General features: G+C 40.8%; 1 protein-coding gene across 1 annotated transcript in view; it reads right to left on the reverse strand.

Moving 5' to 3' along the window:
• The window catches only part of rab11fip3 (RAB11 family interacting protein 3 (class II)), a 118543-nt gene that overhangs the window by 66814 nt on the left and 32713 nt on the right, over positions 1 to 19016 (reverse strand). The window contains exon 2 of the mRNA XM_072559659.1: positions 16140 to 16233. Within this exon, the coding sequence (XP_072415760.1) occupies positions 16140 to 16233 (94 nt within the window). The remainder of the gene's footprint in view (positions 1 to 16139; positions 16234 to 19016) is intronic.

A 19016-nucleotide genomic window follows, 5' to 3' on the forward strand; every position in this document is an offset into this window, starting at 1 on the left:
ACATTATCTTAAACTTAAAAGGGTCCCTGGTATAGTAAGGAATTGTGATTTCCCTTTCACAAAAGCAATTTCTGGAGTTCTTGAAGAAAAACGAGGTGATTTAAAAGGACCACCAGTGGGTGTACGATAGTAGGATTTCTAGAAGACATTTGATTAGGTTTTTGAATCGAATATTTAGTGGGGTTTAAAAAGAAAAGGGGCCATTTGGCCCATCAAGTCGGCAATGACATTCCCCAACCCAACCCCAAAGAGCATCCCACCCAGACCCAACTCCCACTTTTTCTCTGTGACTCTGCATTTATCATGGGCAATTCATCTACCCTGCATATCCCTGGAGAATAGGGCAATTTAGCATGGCCAATCCACCTAATAGCACATCTTTGGATAATCAAAACATTATGAAAAGTCAATGCTTATGGCACTGTAATAACAAAGTAGCATGGATAAAAATTTGGCTACTTAAGAAACAGTAAGCACTTCAATGGGTCATTTTCTGATTGGCAAGATGCAATGGGTAATGTACCACAGGGATTAGTGGTGGGACCTTAACTGTTTACAATTTATAGAAATAACTCTGATAAAAGGGACCCAATATATAGTTGCTAATATGTGTGATCAAAAGATAGGAAATTAAATTGTGATGAGAATATAAGGACACTACAAAGTGAAGTAGAGAAGTTTAGCAAGTGGGTTAGGATCTTGTAATTACAGATGTATAAAGTCTCCATTTCAACATGGAAAAAATGTCAGTTATCTAGTTGGTGAGAGAATGCAGAGGTTAGAGTTGCAAAAGGCTAGAATGTAGATAGAGCAACTAACTAGGAAAGCTAACATATTAACATGTTCAGTTCTCATTGCAATATACATCAGAATGTATGCTTCAGTTATACAGGACACTGATGAGACCACATCTTGTGTCATATATATAGCACTGTCAGATTTTTAAAAAATGAATGCGAATGAATTGCAAGTAGTTCAGAGAAGGCTTACAGATTGATGCTTGGAATGGGCAGGCTATTTTATGAGGAAGAGCTGGAAAAGCTAGACTGAACTTTTGGAATTTAGAAGAGCAGTGGTATCTTTGTTGAAAGAAAGATTCACAATACACTGCAGTCCCCACATTGTGAAGAGGTCCCAATCTTGAATTTGCATGCAAGTCAGTTTGAACACAAGTTGGAACACAATTCAGGTCAATATAAATAGCCATTTAAAAGTAATAGGAAACATTTTTACATCGGAACTTAAAAATTGTTACTATACCCCTGTATGGGAGTGCGTTCATAAATGATGCTTCATAAGTTGGTGGCCCCCTGTAATAAGCTTATCAAGTCAAAAGAAAATTGAGGGCTTTATCAGAGTGGATGCTGACAAAACATTTCCCCTAGCTGGACAGGTTTCTAGAACTCAGGGGCAGGGTTTCAGACCAAGAGGTCACCCATTTAAAGAATGAAGAGAAGGAAAAATTTCATTCAAAGGAATTCTCCATTCCAGAGAATTGCAGAAGCAAATTGCTGAATAACTACTTTGAATAGAATCAGAGTTCTGAACTACACAGGGGAGTCAAGTTGTAGGAGAGAAGCAGATTAAAATATAAAAAACAAATGGAGTGGAGGCCAAAAGATCAACCTTTGTGTATGAAAGGCACATCAAGTTTAAAGAGCCCATAATATCACACGTGTTTATATTTGATATGCTTTTATGATGCTAGGGGTAGGAAGTATAAATTGAGGCAAATATAAATTCATCAGAACACAAAAGTTGAGGAACTAGTAGACATCTTGAATAATGAACAGCAGTGGTCTTGATAGAGACAACTTTGTAATTAAAAAAAAAATCAGTTAATGCTCAGAGAAAGAAACCTCACCATTAAAGACAGTCCTTGGGGCACAGAATACTTTGCCACTATTAGTGGTTGAGACAGGCATCATTGCAACTGTTAAGAAACCTAGAGACTAAAAAATCTTTAGTGTAATGATCTTTACTGAAAATGTTTTTTAGATCACCATTTATTTCAGGTTTTCCCCATACTATCCATTCCATTTCTCTCCAGATGCCATCTCCAATTCTATTCCTCTCATGCCATCCTAACTTACCACCATACCTCTAGCCAGTGTAACTGCATTAAACTCTATTTACCTTCTGCTTTAATTACCCAAGGAAACTACTAAATTGAAACAAAACAAGATCTGGAAAATAATTCAACCATAAAAAGAATTTGAAACAGACTGCTGGAAACTGCTTGTGACTTATTCTCAAATTCCAAAATTGATCCATTCCCCAGCTTTGTCATCGCTAAGCTTAAAAATTACCAAAAAGTCTTTCCAACACCTCTCACTCCCTATTTGTGGGAACAATGGATTAGGTGTTTAAGAGATGACATCCTGTGGCTATTAGAGGGAAGGGTGCGTGGAAAGTATTCCTGTTTACAGCAATGCTCAAAATAAAGCATCAGACAAGAGGGCAGTGACCAGTGGGGTACCGCAGGGATCCGTGCTGGGACCGCAGCTTTTTACAATATATGTAAATGATATAGAAGATGGTATCAGCAATAACATTAGCAAATTTGCTGATGACACAAAGCTAGGTGGTAGGGTGAAATGTGATGAGGATGTTAGGGGATTACAGGGTGACCTGGACAAGTTAGGTGAGTGGGCAGATGCATGGCAGATGCAGTTTAATGTGGATAAATGTCTGGTTATCCACTTTGGTGGCAAGAACAGGAAGGCAGATTACTACCTCAATGGTATCAAATTAGGTAAAGGGGCTGTTCAGAGAGATCTGGGTGTTCTTGTCCACCAGTCAATGAAGGCAAGCATGCAGGTACAGCAGGTCGTGAAGAAGGCTAATAGCATGCTGGCCTTCATAACAAGAGGGATTGAGTATAGAAGCAAAGAGGTGCTTCTGCAGCTGTACAGGGCCCTGGTGAGACCACACCTGGAGTACTGTGTACAGTTCTGGTCTCCAAATTTGAGGAAAGACATTCTGGCTATTGAGGGAGTGCAGCGTAGGTTCACGAGGTCAATTCCTGGAATGGCAGGATTGCCTTACACGGAAAGACTGAAGCGACTGGGCTTGTATACCCTTGAGTTTAGAAGACTGAGAGGGGATCTGATTGAAACGTATAGGCTTATGAAAGGACTGGACACTCTGGCAGGAGGGAACATATTTCCGTTGATGGGGGAGTGCCGAACCAGAGGACACAACTTAAAAATACGGGGTAGACCATTTAGGACAGAGATGAGGAGAAACTACTTCACCCAGAGAGTGGTGGCTGTGTGGAATGCTCTGCCCCAGAGGGCAGTGGAGGCCCAGTCTCTGGATTCTTTTAAGAAAGAATTGGATAGAGCTCTTAAAGATAGTGGAGTCAAGGGGTATGGAGATAAGGCTGGAACAGGATACTGATTAGGAATGATCAGCCATGATCATATTGAATGGCGGTGCAGGCTCGAGGGGCAGAATGGCCTACTCCTGCATCTATTGTCTATTGTCTATTGAATTGATCTGCTTGTGGTAGCTGCAATTCATTGCAGCTATGCCTGGAACTGTAATGCAATACAGAACTTAAATTTTAATAGGTTTATTTCAGAAAAAGGCACTTCACCATAAAGTCATGCTAATAACTGGAGGAGATTGAAGTTTGCAAAAGCTAGGACCAAAATCACTAGTGAAGAAAACATTAGAGCGAAGATTGAATGTTTAGATTAGATTCAATTCCTCTTCAGGGAGAAAACAAGCTCTTCGGCCCAACAAGTCCACACCGCCTCTCCGAAGAGAAACCCACCCAGACCCATTCCCCTATCCTATTTTTGCCCCTGACTAACGCACCTAATTAGCATGGCCAATTCACCCACACATCTTTGGATTGTGGGAGGAAACCAGAGCACCCGGGAGGAAACCCACACAGACATGGAGAATGTGCAAACTCCGTACAAACAGATGGGAATCAAACCCAGGACCCTGGTGCTGAGAGACAGCAGTGTTAAAACTGAGCCACTGTGCCGCCCATCCATATACCCAAGCTAAAGCTTGAACACCTCTGCTAAGTCATTACTTCAGTGCAGTAAAAGATGGATCAGAGATTTATTCAAACCATTTGTTTCTATAGAATATTCCTTGCAGACATTAAAGATCAGTTGACGAAGTTGGGCACAGTGACCCCCCCTCCCCTGCTCTGCCCAATATTCTTCCCACAACCACTACTGCTGGAAAACAGACATTTAATTTCATTTTAGGAACATCACAAAAGTACATTCACTTCAAAGTACTTCACGTACGTTCAAAGATGTGATATGGTACAAGTTCTTCCTAATATTGTAGGTCAACACATTGTTTTGCAGCAGCTTGTTCAACTTGAGACTCAATTCCACAAAATTATGAGGGGCATGGATAGGATAAATAGACAAAGTCTTTTCCCTGGGGTAGGGGAGTCCAGAACTAGAGGGCATATGTTTAGGGTGAGAGGGGAAAGATAAGAAACCTAAGGGGCAACTTTTTCACGCAGAGGGTGGTACGTGTATGGAATGAGCTGCCAGAGGATGTGGTGGAGGCTGGTACAATTGCAACATTTAAGAGGCATTTGGATGGGTGTATGAATAGGAAGGGTTTGGAGGGATCTGGGCCAGGCACTGGCAGGTGGGACTAGATTGGGTTGGGATATCTGGTCGGCATGGACGGGTTGGACCGAAGGGTCTGTTTCCATGCTGTACATCTCTATGACTAAGTCAGAAAAATAATTTTAAGCACTTCTATAATCTCCACCCCATGGTATCCCTCTACATATTGGACTCTTGCAATTTAATTTTATATCCAGGATAACATTAGCTTTTCATTTAAAATGCTATCCACCCCAGGAGCACAGGTAGCATATCAATTGTTTAGAAGATTTTTGTACTATATACCAAAAGATCTGCACAAAAATCAATGGTTTCATACAGTATGTGCCAGTGGAAATATCAGGAAATCACGATTAATGAAAGAGAAGTATGAAAGGGAGATCATGTTAATCTAGGTTACTGTTAATCTGTATCATACTGTTAAGCATGCAAGATAACTTTTTAGACATTTTAACTCAAGGTTATTACAATAATCCAGCTCTTCATTGAGGCTTTCCCCATCTTGGTTAACGCCCTGTAACTACAAGCTGAAAAAAATTGAATACCCCTCTTGGGGCAATTTCAAGCCAGTCCATAGCTAAACAATTTGCTCAAACCTCTGCTCACCTCTCAATAGTCGAGACAAATCCAACATAGCAGCCCTGACAATACACAACATCCTTTAGAGTAATTCATGGGACGAATACACGGTCATACAATATATAGACTAAAGTAGGCCTACATAATTTGGAGTTTAAACAATCAAATTGCACAATGGCAGTAGTACATACCATCCACAAGATGCATTGCAGTAACTTGCAAAGACTCCTTTGACAGTGCCGTTCAAACCTATGACCACTTCCAATACGGTTATCACTTCCAACACTCTGGCAGATGCACGAGGAAGACCAACTTGCAGGTAAAGTTACATATACAATCCTGGCTTAGACCTATTCTGCATTACATTACTGTACCAAAATCTTTGAACTAGGATTCAAAACAAATGTGCCAATTTGTCTTCAAAAGCTTGCCCCCACCCCCGCCCTCAACCAGAGTCCCAGAGAGCCACAGCATGTCAATTATATCCAAATTTTCTTAAAAAATAAGATGCAGATGAAGAGACTTTCCCAGTAAGTTAAATCGAGGTCACAAAAAAAAAAACACAGGAGTCTAGAGACAGTATATTCCAGTTAGGGTGAAAAGCAAGGCTGGAAGGTGTAGGGATAACTGGAGAAATTGAGGTTTTGATTAAGAAAAAGGAGGAAGCATGTGTCAGGTGTAGACAGGAGAGATTGAGCGAATCCTTAGAAGAGTATAAATGAAAAATAGCAAATGAATTTATACTATTCTATAAATACATTAACAAAAAAGATAACTAGTGGCAGAACAGGGCCCCTCTAAGATCAGCAAGTCAGCATGTGTGTGGAACCGCAAGAGACGGGGCAAAATACTAAACCAGTAATTTTCCACTAGGTGTTTATTGTGGAGGAAGACATGGAATATGGGGAAACAGATGGCGACATCTTGAAAAATGTCCTTATTTTAGAAGGGGTGGTGCTGGATATCTTACAACGCATAAAACATCCTGAGGACCTGATCAGGTGTATCCTAGAATTCTGAAAAGGTAGGGAAGTGATTGTTGGGCCTCTTACTGAGATATTTGTACCATTGATAGCTACAGGTGAGGTACCAGAAGACTGGAGGTCAGATAACAAAGTGCCACTATTCAAGAAAGGTAGTAAGGAAAAGCCAGCGAACTTTACAGTAGTGAGCCTGACATCGGTGGTGGGCAACTTGTTGGAGAGAATCCTGAGGAACAGGACGTACATGTATTTGGAAAGGCAAGGACTGATTAGGGATAGTCAACATGGCTTTATGCAAAGGAAATCATGTCTCATGACCTTGATGGAGTAGTGACAAAGAGGACGATAAGGGCAGAGCAGTGGACATGATCTATATAGACTTCAGTCAGGTGTTAGAAGAGGTTCTTCATGGTGGACTGGTTAGCAAGGGTAGATCTCGTGGAATACAGGGAGAACCAGCTATTTGGGTACAGAACTGGCTTGAAGGTAAAAAGGTAAAGGTAGAGGGTTGAATCTTGGTAAAGACTTATACACTAAATGCTAAGGCCCGAGGGAGTGTTGCTGATCAAAGACCTTGGAGTGCAGGCTCATAGTCACTTGAAAGTGGGGTCGCAGGTAGATAGGATAGTGAAGGCAGCATTTGGTATGCTTTCCTTTATTGGTCAGAGTATTGAGTATAGGAGTTGGGGAGGTCATGTGGCTGTACAGGACATTGGCCAAACCAATGTTGGAATATTGCATGCAATTCTGATCTCCTTCCTATCGGAAAGATGTTGTGAAACTTGAAAGGGTTCAGAAAAGATTTACAAGAATGTTGCCAGGGTTGGAGGATTTGAGCTACAGGGAGAGGCTGAACAGGCTGGTGCTATTTTCTCTGGAGCTTTGGAAGCTGAGGGGTGACCTTAGGAGGTTTTTAAAATCATGAGTGGCTTGGATAGGAGAAATAGACAAGGTCTTTCCCTTGGGGTGAGGAGTCCAGAACTAGAGGGCATAGGTTTAAGGGGAAAAGAGGAAAGAAAAAATTAAAAGGGAAACTAAAAAGGGTGGTGTGTGCATGGAATAAGTGGTGGAGGCTGGTAAAATTACAACATTTAAAAAAGGCATCTGGATGGGTATATGAATAGGAAGGATTGAGAGAGATATGGGCCAATTGCTGGCAAATGGGACTAGATTAGGTTAGGATATCTGGTCGGCATGGATGAGTTGGCCCAAAAAAGAAAAGGGTCTGCTTCAATGCTGTACATCTCTATAGCCTTAATGTTGTTAAGGAGTATCTTTAGATTAAATGGCACAAATACCAAAATAAAAAAAATTTAAAAATTCAACATATACACAGAAGGCAAATGTTCTGCATCATCTAATAAAGAGTTATGAGAATGCAAAAAAAGCCCTGAAACCAAAGCATAGTCAGAAAATGTATCCTCTTCGAAATGAAGAGCTTCTTGTTTCCTGACACCATTGAGTGTATTTTCAGGCAAGATTAATTGCAGTGGTTCAAGGAGGTAGTTTACCACACTGGAGGGCAGTTCAGGATGGGAAACAAATGCTGGACTCGTTAGCAATGCTCACAGCTTGGTAAAAAGACTGAAAAAAAAAAGGATGGGGAAAATGGAGTTCATGTACCAGTTCAGCTATGATCTCATTGAATTGTGGGGGGGCACAGCCATACTCCTAATTCATTCTCCTTCTATGTGGAAAAGAGATCTATGTTACATCCATTGTGATGTTGGGACCACAGCTTCTCCAGTCTTCAAGTCTTACTCCCAGGCTCCAAGCCCATCAACCAGCATATCGAGTCCACACTTGTCCTTTATTGGCAGCATATTAGCTTCACTCAACACTTTCTAACATCTGTGCAATGAAATGATTGGTTTAAATGGAGTAATAAACAGGTACTAGGAATTACAAACTGTGGGATGTGAAAGAATAATGGAGATGGGGATTCAAAACAGTAGATAAAAACCTCTTGATGAATATTATCGTCAAAAATGAAAACTGAATTGGCAAAGTTTATCATAACTTCTATCAGAAAGTGTCCTTGGATTTTGAGCAACTATTTTGTTAAAATTTGTGCAATATCCATCAGGCGAAAAACAGTATTAAAAAAACTTTCAGACTAATACAATATATGCAAGTTGAAAAGACTCGATGCTGTTACCTCTTGCACCTGACCTCTCCCTAAAGATATCTGGCAGTTCCACACGTACCACAATAGATTGAAATTTGTTTAGGCAGCTAGACTAACAATGTAACATATAGCTCTTGGCTATGCCAAACCATTAGTGCTTGCAACAGCCTGAATGGCAACTATGTAAATCATCCTCCCACAGTGCACACTACTTTGGATTTTCAAAAACAGATTAGTTTCTACACCCACAACAAAAGAGAAAATTACCTTTAAACCACATAACCGAACTTTGGTAGAGTAATAACTTTTCATTTCATCACTTTGGTATTTCATTACATCTGCCTTTCACAAATTGGCACCCGAATAAGAGTAATACAGAACTTAAAACACTCAAATCGAGCGATCAAGTATTCATTCCAGTAACAAAACAAGAGAACAGGGGGAGGGGAAAAGCATACACAACAGAAGGAGGTAAAATACCCAATGACTAGGCTATTTTGTACTCAGTTTTCAGTGCAAAACGTGAGGACTGCAATTTGTCTGGCCTCATTTCTAGCAAACACCTAAAACTGTTCTGTATTATTGGCCAATTTTTTTTTGCCACTGTCCCCAATTTACTAGCTTTTGTTTTTATCTCCCCTTGATAGGATATGGGGGAAGCACAACTAGACAAACTTCTACTTTGGTAATTACTGTAATCAGATTTTCTTGTTATTCATATCCCTGTGAAGTGCTGTTTGTACTCTAACCCAATTAGTTTGCAACGAGTGTTTACCAGGTTATGTATAAACACTGCAGGGACGCGCTCAGTTGTTAGGGCTGCAGTCCAAAATGTTGGTATGGCAACAATGAAGGAATCGTAATGATGGGGCACCTACAGATGGGTATACCCATTGCAGTAGTGTTTTATCACTAGAAATTGAAATGGTCACTGACACTAGTGTCAGAAGCAACTCAGCACAATATTTAAGAAGTCTTGCTCTAAATGTAATCCAGCGACACTGAAGGAACAGGGATATGTGTTTCCAACTCAGGATGGTGAGCAGCTTGGATGGGAATTTGCAAGTGGTGGGGTTCCCAAGTATCTGCTGCCCTTATCGGTCTCAGTGAAGAGGTTGTGGGTTTGGAAGATGCTAAGGATCTTCCAAATGCATGCTGTAGATAGTACATACTGTCACTATTGGAGTGTCAGTGATGGAGGGAGTAGATTGTTCGAAGTCTCGGGTCTCAAACCCTGCACCAAGCCCATGGCCTAAAGAGCAGCTGCTGTCCTCAACCTCCTTTTCAGAAACCAGAACCATACGCAGATGATACCAAATCCTAGAAGTTATCACCAACACTGGTTTTGCAAAATCCTGCAAAATAGACTCAAAAGGAGGCATACCAATGGGAGCATCCTCTCCCAAGTCAGTCTCCCCACTGTCAATGCACTGGTCATACAACCATCTGCAATAGGCAGGCCACAGGACAGAATTCCTACATAAGTACTCTACTCCAAGCCCTACAATAGGAAGGCAAAGGAAACACTACAGGAGTACCATTAAAGCATCCTTGAACAAATGCAACATCCCTACCAACACATGGGAATCACTTGCTTCAGACATTTCAGACCTGATGCACAGATCATGGCTAATCTGAATCCTCATGCTAACAGTACCTCCATGATCTACTTTAGTGAATCTTTAGACTGCCTCCAAATGTCAGTACACATCTTCCCTTAGATATAAGGGAACAAGAAACTGTTCACAATATTCTAGATGTGGTCTAACTAGTGCCTTGCACAGTTTAGCAAGATGGGGAATGGAATATATATTTTAAAAAAGGCTAAGAAAGAAGAGGCCAACAATCCATTTCTCTTACCTATTGAACTTTTGATGCTTTTGAGATTTATGCAAAGCACTCCAAAATCTCTGTACTGCAGTTTTCATTTAAATTATATTCAGCTTCTTGCCATGTCCTTAATACAACAAGTTGGTCCACAGGTGTAAATAATGGACTACCCAAACTACCCAGAGCAAAGTTGATGTTTTTAGAAGAGCACCTCGATCCAAGAGATTCGTGGAACAAAAAAAAAAGCAAATTACCTTCTTTGGCGAAATTAACAAGAAGTTAGTAGCAGAGTACCAAACAAGCAAAAAACAAACAAGGACACTTTCGTGATTTCAAACCAGACACAGGAACAACACAGTCTCTGCACACACAAGAGATTGAATGATTCAAGTTATCCTTCAATTTGATTACAAAACAAAAAGGTTCACAGATGAGCAAGATCAAAAAGGTCAGCTAACAGCAAAGCTCAAATACAAAGATAGAAAAAATTATTTAAACATTATTAATCCAGAACCAAAGAATACAATTAAAGCAGACAGACTGGTTTGGATTTACAGAATGTCAAAATTAAGATGAATGGAAGGAAATGACCAAGCCAGTGAATTCAGTCATATAGTTTAAAAAAGGAGAAACAAACTTAACTGTACTACACCACACTCAGATCTGAACCAATAGCCATTTGGCTGTTACATGCAGAAATGTCTCATTGTGACTTAATAAGTTTGCAGAGGACATTAAAATAGTTGATATCATGGACAGTGAGGAAGGTTGTCAGAAATTGCAACAGGACCTTGATCAGCTGGGTAAGTGGGCCAAGAAATAACAAATGGAGTTCAATCTGAATAGGTGTGAGGATTTGACTTTCCAAAATGCAAGACAATGTCAGAGTATCAAGGTGAATGGCAGGGAGTTAAGGAGTGTAGTGGAACAGAGGGACCTTGGAATTCAGGTACATAGTTCTCCTGAAGTCACAGGAAGACAGGGCAGTGAAGATTACTTTTAGCACATTGGCCTTCAGCAGTTGTAAAGGTGGAGTGTTGTGTTTGGTTTTGGTCATCTTGCAATTGGAAGTATGTTATTAAACTAGAAAGGGTGCAGAAGAAATGAGAAAGTTGCTCAAGGATCTGAGTTACAGGGGGACAAGTCAGAAGTTTCTCTACAATGTAGGAGACTGTTGGGGATGGTGATCTCAAATTGTAAAATCATGAGAGGCACACATAGGGCAAATACACACACTGTCTTTTTCCCCAAGAATCAAGGGCTAGAGGTCATCAGTTTAAGGTTAGAGGGGAAAGAATAAAAAGGGAACCTGAGGGGCAACATTCTTTTCCCCCCCCTCTCACAGAGTGCATTACGCATATGGAATAAGCTACCAGCAGAAGTGGTTGGGGCAGGTACATTAATGTTTAAAAAGGCATTTGGACAAACTCATGGCTAGGAAAAGGATTAGAAGGATATGAGCTAAGTGCAGGGACATTCATTCATGTTTTAACCATATACCCTTTGGGATTACATTCACACTGTAAATATTCCAGAGGACAATGTTCAACATTTGTGGAAGAAATAGAAGGCATTATTTGTCATACAGATATCTTGATTTACAACTAGACAAACAAAGTACAACCAAAGAATCAGAGTGCTCAAAAGCCTTACTAATGCAGGTTTGCATCATGAACAAGTGGTTCAAAACTACAATAAAGCTGTAATGCACATTGTGCTTTCAATTGAAAGCACAATAGATCTACAAATAAAAATGAAAGCCATAAAGACTTGGCACAAAAGAAATGGCAGCATTGCAGATTGGAATCTGAGGATTGCGTCTCTTGAAACTCCTTGCCACAGAATTGGGGGGGGGGGGGGGGGGGGGGGGGGGGGGAGGGAGAAAAAGAGTGGGGGCAGAGTCCTTGTGTGTGTAGTTAAGACAGATACATAAATCAGTCAAGGAATCAATGGTTACAGAGAAGATGCAGGAAAGTGGACATCAGGAATTTCAGATCAACTATTTTAGATCCTACTGAATGGAGAAGTAGGGCCAAGGGACTGAATGGTTTACTATCGTTCCTTTTCCTTACAGGCTTATGAAATGGCCACCTAAATTGTCAAAAATTTTACTTTATCTAGCTTAGACAAACAAACCACAACTCTAAAACCAAGAACTGGCTTACTTCTGGGATAAAGAAATGTTAATATCTTCTGGAACCTTGGTTCATTATTGCCCTGAGTTGTAAGCCACTGCAGCAGAATTTGAAGCCGTAAAGCTCCAAATGCAGAAGGGGAAAAAAAAAAATCAATCAGAAAACCAAATCAATTTTGCAGTTTTTGATTGAAACAGAAGAGAAATAGGAAGTCATTAAAAAAAAGCCCTTGTCTCCACAAATGCAAGAAAATTTAAACTATAATCCATGAGAATATTTATGATTAAAGCCAATCATAAGTTATTTGCAGCATTACCAAATACAAAAAAAAAACTGGTCAGTAAAATGCACCTAGAATTCAACAAATCAGATTGAGGCTAACGCAACATGACCCAGTCACTGAATACGGACAATCAAATTGTGGTTGATAAGTTTTTTTTAAAAAAAAGATTACTTACAGTATGGAAACAGGCCCTTCGGCCCAACAAGTCCACACCGCCCCGCCGAAGCGTACCCACCCATACCCCTACATCTACATCAACCCCTTACCTAACACTACGGGCAATTTAGCATGGCCAATCCACCCTAACCTGCACATCTTTTATTCTGAGCACAGTGGTTAGCACTGTTGCCTCAGTGCCAGGTTCAATTCTAGCCTCGGAGCAGCCTGTGTAGAGTTTGCACATTCTCCCCATGTCTGCATGGGTTTCCTCTGGATAATCTGATTTCCACCCCCCCCACAATCCAAAAGATGTGCAGATTAGGTGAATTGGCCATGCTAAACTGCCCATAGTGTTCAGAGACGTGTAGGTTGGGTGCATTAGTCAGGGGAAAATGTTAAGTATTAGGGTAGGGGAATGTGTCTGGTTTGTTGGGCCAAATATTCTGATTTCTTAATAAAGGTGATGACCCAGACAAGGGAGCATGAAGTTAGGCAAAAACAAATCTGGGTGAAACTCAGCAGGTCTGGCAGCAACTATGGGGAGAAAGTTTAACACTTAGGGTCTAGTGACTTAAGTTAGGCAAAAGTAGTTGAAGCTTGTAGTTCCCTAATCAAACATTGGCTTACAATGGTCAGAAAGCTGCAAATAATAGGCATAGATTGAGAAGGACGATGAGGAATACATGCATGTGCAGACCCACATGTATTCTATCTTGAAAAAATGGCAAGAATTTCTATCGTGCAACAATACATTGAACATCTTTGATGACCACCTGGTCCACGGGAGGTTTGTTGGTCCAGGAAACTGCTGAAAAAAAAATCCTCCGGAAGATTCAGTGATATCTAAATATTACCAAGTTTCAAGCCAGGGTACAACACTCCTGGCATGGTTGGCAGGCATACACACTGATTAGAGTGGTGCTGGAAAAGCACAGCAGGTCAGGCAGCATCATAGGAGCTGGGAAAAAAAAATGTTTCAGGCAAAAGCCCTTCATCAGGAATCCTGCCTGACCTGTTGTGCTTTTCCAGCACCACAAATTTAGACTCTGGTTTCCAGCATCTGCAGTCATTGTTTTTACCTATATACACTGATAATCAGACTGGAGCAGTTCTTGCCTTTTCTCAGACTTGTTTGAATGTAAAAGAAATACAGGTCTTACTTAGCTGTAGATTACGACTCACCATTAAAACACAACACTTACATAGGCTCAACTCCAAATTCTTTACAGCATCCGTAAAGATGCTCTTAACATACAAGTACAACAAACATTGATTTTGTAGATTGCTTATAGATTTATTTTTGAGTTGTAGAGGTTATTCATATTGAATTCCAAAACATACCTGGAGGGTGTAAAGTATGCTCAAACTAAAGGTCTTTTTGTTTTTTAGGGGAAAAAAAAGGATGAAGGCTTTGATTGGCTTGAAGGAGCATGTGACAGGGACAGGGATGTGTGCGCATAACCAATAAACTGAATTGGTAAGACAGAGCGAGATGACAGACAGACGTACAGCAATTAACAGACCGTATGGTCCAACTCATCCATACCGACCAAATATCCTAACCTAAACTCGTCTTATTTGCTAGTACTTGGCCCATATCCCTCAAAACGTTTCCTATTCATATACCCATCCAGTTGTCTTTGTAATTGTACCAGCCTCCACCAATAACTCAAGCAGTTCATTCCACATATGCACCACCCTCTGCGTGAAAAAAAATTCCCTTAGATTTAAAAAAGGGACCTTTTTCCTGTCACTGTAAACCTATGCACTCTAGTTCTGGACTCCCAACCCAGGGAAAAGACCTTTTCTATTTATCCTATCCATGCCCCTCATGATTTTAAGCAAACAGTTAGAACATCAATTCAATTAAGGGAAACAAGTCATGGGTTTGTCAAATAATGCACATCAAAAACAGTTAAATTTTTATGCAGTATTTATGGTTAATTCACTATTAAACAGAATCCTTCCAGTTTTTTTTGAAGTAAAGTGGTTATTCAGAATAAAACAAAGCCATATCATATAAACCAACTCAAAACTTAGTCTGACCTCAGTGGTGGGAAAGATGCTGGAGTCTCGGATGAAATTACGGCACATCTGGATAATAGTAACAGGATAGGACAGAGTCAGCATGGATTTAAGAAGGGGAAATCATGCTTGACTAATCTTCTTGAATTTTTTGAGGATGTAACTCTGAAGATGGACAAGGGAGATCCAGTGGATGTAGTGTACCTGGACTTTCAGAAAGCTTTTGATAAAGTCCCACACAGGAGGTTAGTGAGTAAAATTAGGGCGCATGGTATTTGGGGCAAAGTACTAGATTGGATTGAAAATTGGTTGGCTGTTAGGAAACAAAGGGTAGTGATAAACGGCTCCATTTCGGAATGGCAGGCAGTGACCAGTGGGGTACCGCAGGGATCCGTGCTGGGACCGCAGCTTTTTATAATAAATGATATAGAAGATGGTATCGGCAATAACATTAGCAAATTTGCTGATGATACAAAGCTGGGTGGCAGGGTGAAATGTGATGAGGATGTTAGGAGATTACAGGGTGACCTGGACAAGTTAGGTGAGTGGGCAGATGCATGGCAGATGCAGTTTAATGTGGATAAATGTATAGTTATCCACTTTGGTGGCAAGAACAGGAAGGCAGATTACTACCTCAATGGAATCCATTTAGGTAAAGGGGCTGTACAGAGAGATCTGGGTGTTCTTGTCCACCAGTCAATGAAGGCAAGCATGCAGGTACAGCAGGTAGTGAAGACGACTAATAGCATGCTGGCCTTCATAACAAGAGGAATTGAGTATAGAAGGAAAGAGCTGCTTCTGCAGCTGTACAGGGCCCTGGTGAGAACACACCTGGAGTACTGTGTGAAGTTCTGGTCTCCAAATTTGAGGAAAGACATCCTGGCTATTGAGGGAGTGCAGCGTAGGTTCACGAGATCAATTCCTGGAATGGCGGGATTACCTTACACTGAAAGACTGGAGCGACTGGGCTTGTATACCCTTGAGTTTAGAAGACTGAGAGGGGATCTGATTGAGACATATAAGATCATTAAAGGATTGGACAATCTGGAGGCAGGAAACAAGTTTCCGCTGATGGGTGAGTGCCGAACCAGAGGACACAGCTTAAAAATACGGGGTAGACCATTTTGGACAGAGATGAGGAGAAACTTCTTCACCCAGAGAGTGGTGGCTGTGTGGAATGCTCTGCCCCAGAGGGCAGTGGAGGCCCAGTCTCTGGATTCATTTAATATAGAGCTCTCAAGGATTGTGGAATCAAGGGTTATGGAGATAAGGCAGGAAGAGGATACGGATTAGGAATGATCAGCCATGATCATATTGAATGGCGGTGCAAGCACGAAGGGCTGAATGGCCTACTCCTGCACCTATTGTCTAAAACAAGTAAACCTGCATATTACTTTGCCATACCTCCATTTTTAATAGCAGCAATTCCTCGACAGAAATCATCAAATGCAATGACCCCCAGACCAGCAGGATCGAGGTACTTGGTTAATTCCTTTGCCTGAAGGGACAAAATGAAAAAAATCTAATTTGTTAATCAAGGAGACGACCATGAAAAGACAGCCAGCCTGTTCTGACAATAAAATCTTGATAGTTGGCAATTGCATGTGTACATAAAGTGCATTAAAAAAGTCACCTCTGCAATACACAATGTGATTATACACAAGATACAACTTGAATTCACTGAACAATCAGAAATATATAGTACGGGGAGGCCATTTAAAATCATGGTTGTGTTTAGTTTCATATCCCGGAATTATCCGTCCATCTAGAAATTTATTGCATATGCATCTTCCATTGTAAGATCACCACTAACAATTGAAAAACCCATGAGTACAACTTCTGACAGGGTCATTAAAATAAAAATTTCATCCAAGTGGTTAGAGATTTTTGCTTTCCTCAGCTACAAGTACAAGGGCACTGGTCAGGATTCCCTGGATAGTAAAAGTGATCTCTTCACAGTCTTATGAATCAATTCACAGCTCAACGTTTCGTAGCCAAAATAATTCATGCAGTAAACTCACCACATAATTGACATAATATGGATTTGTATTTAATTTGTCCAAGAATATTTATTGACTGCATGGTGGTTCTGTGATTAGCACCGCTTCCTCACTGTCAGGGACCCTACATTCCAATCTAACTTCAGGCAATCGTCTGTGTGCAGTTTGCACATCTTCCCAGTGTTGTGCGGGTTTCTAGTTGCTCCAGTTTTCTCCCATATCCCGACATGAGGGAGGTCAGGCAGACTGGCTATGGGAAATGCAGAGCTACAGTGATAGGGTCTGGGTGGGATGTTCTTTGGAGGGATGGTATGAACTTGTTGGACCAAATGGCTACTTTCACACTACAGGGATTCTATGATCTATGATCTATTAGGAGGACAAGTAAAATCTGTGCCCTAGTAGGGCATAGACATACACCAGATGAATACAAAATCAGAAACTTTCAGAGGCAGGAAAAGGGAAGTCAGACATTCCCAAACTTGACCTATTGAGCAGAAACCAAAGCTTTTACCCTCAGGAGAGAACTTATACCTTTATTAATAAAGACATTCCATCAATACTTTGTTTCATTGTCAAATGGAAAGGTCGCAAGTGAATATACATTTTCTATATCACAGTTGCAAGACCTCTCCTGAATGTGCTAGATGAAAAAAAATGCAAAAAACTTCAACTTTGCAGCTAAGTCTTAAACTCCAAAAGAGCCTACAATTCAACAGTAATGACATCTACACTAAAACAGTGCACAATCAACCATATACCCAAAATAAACAGTAAGCATTCTTCGCAGAGCATGCTGGACTCGATAGCCTAAATTAATGCAGCATTCCATTACATCCCACTGGCCAGAATGACTATAGTCTTGGAATGCTGCATATAATCCTGGTCACCCTGCTATAGGAAAGATGTTGTGAAACTTAAAAGGGTTCAGAAAAAAGATTTACAAGGATGGTGCCAGGGTTGGAGGATTTGAACTTTAAGGAGAGGCTGAACAGGCTGGGGCTGTTTTCCTTGGAGCACTGGGGGCCGAGGAGTGACCTTAGAGGTTTATAAAATCATCAGGGGCATGAATAGGGTGAATAGCCAAGGTCTTTTCCTCATGGTAGGTGAGTCCAAAACTAGAGGGCATAGGTTAAAAAGGTGAGAGAGAAAGATAAAAAGGGTCCTAACAGGCAATGTTTTCACACACAGAGTGGAGCGAGTATGGAATGAGCTGCCAGAGGAAGCAGTGGAGGCTGGTACAATTAAAACATTTAAAAGACTTCTGAATAGGTATATGAGTAAGGAGGGTTTAAGAAGGAGTTTCATGTAGAAAGGTGGGAGGTGTGTCACTTTGGAACGAGTAACAGGAATACAGAGTACTGGGTGACTGCTAAGATTCTTGGCAATGCAGATGAGCAAAGATCTATGTCCACTATCCAAAATAATACACCATTTGGAATCTCAAACCATCTTCCATCCCTGCTCATGTTGCTACATTATTGCTGATAGATGATCTGCTAGTTCTTATCCAAGCTAGATAAATGAGCAACATACTAAACACTTGCGCAGAGAGAAGAGGCGTGTGTTGTTATCTGGGCCATGTTGCCACACAACCTAGCCATTGCTTATGAATCAAGCAAGGTCAATGATTTATAAAGATTGAAAGGCAAAACAAGTACAAAACTTAACCAGAATGGAAAAACACTAATGTAAATGCAGGATCATGAAACTAGCATGGCTGTGTAAGGGAAAATATTGTTTAATTAACTGAATTCCCATCTCTGGAAGCCTGAATTTAAATCATTCACTTATGATGGGATTCAGTTTTTTAACTCAAGAACTCCCATTTCCAGCAGCTGAAAACGACATCAGCAGTTACCAGATGGCAAAACATGCTTCATTTTATAATCAGAATACCTAGTGTAGAAACAGGCCTGTTGGCCCAACAAGTTCACACGCAATCCTCCGAAGAGTAACCCACCTAGACCCATTACTCTATACTTTCCCCTGACTAACGCACCTAACCTACACATCCCTCAACACTATGGGCAATTTAGCATGGCCAATTCACCTAACCTGGAAAAACAGGACTGCAGATATTGGAGATCAGTGGTAGATTGACAGCGTGATGTCCTTCATCAGGAATGAAGAGCTTACGCCCGAAATGTCGATTCCACTGCTCCTCGGATGCTGCCTGACCTGCTGTGCTTTTCCAGCACCACACTCTTGAACCCAATTCACCTAACTTGCACATCTTTGGACTGTTGGAGGAAAACGGTGCACCTGGAAGATACCCACA

Source organism: Chiloscyllium punctatum, chromosome 40 (genome assembly GCF_047496795.1).
Source record: "Chiloscyllium punctatum isolate Juve2018m chromosome 40, sChiPun1.3, whole genome shotgun sequence".
In the NCBI taxonomy this organism is placed as follows: Eukaryota; Metazoa; Chordata; class Chondrichthyes; order Orectolobiformes; family Hemiscylliidae; genus Chiloscyllium; species Chiloscyllium punctatum.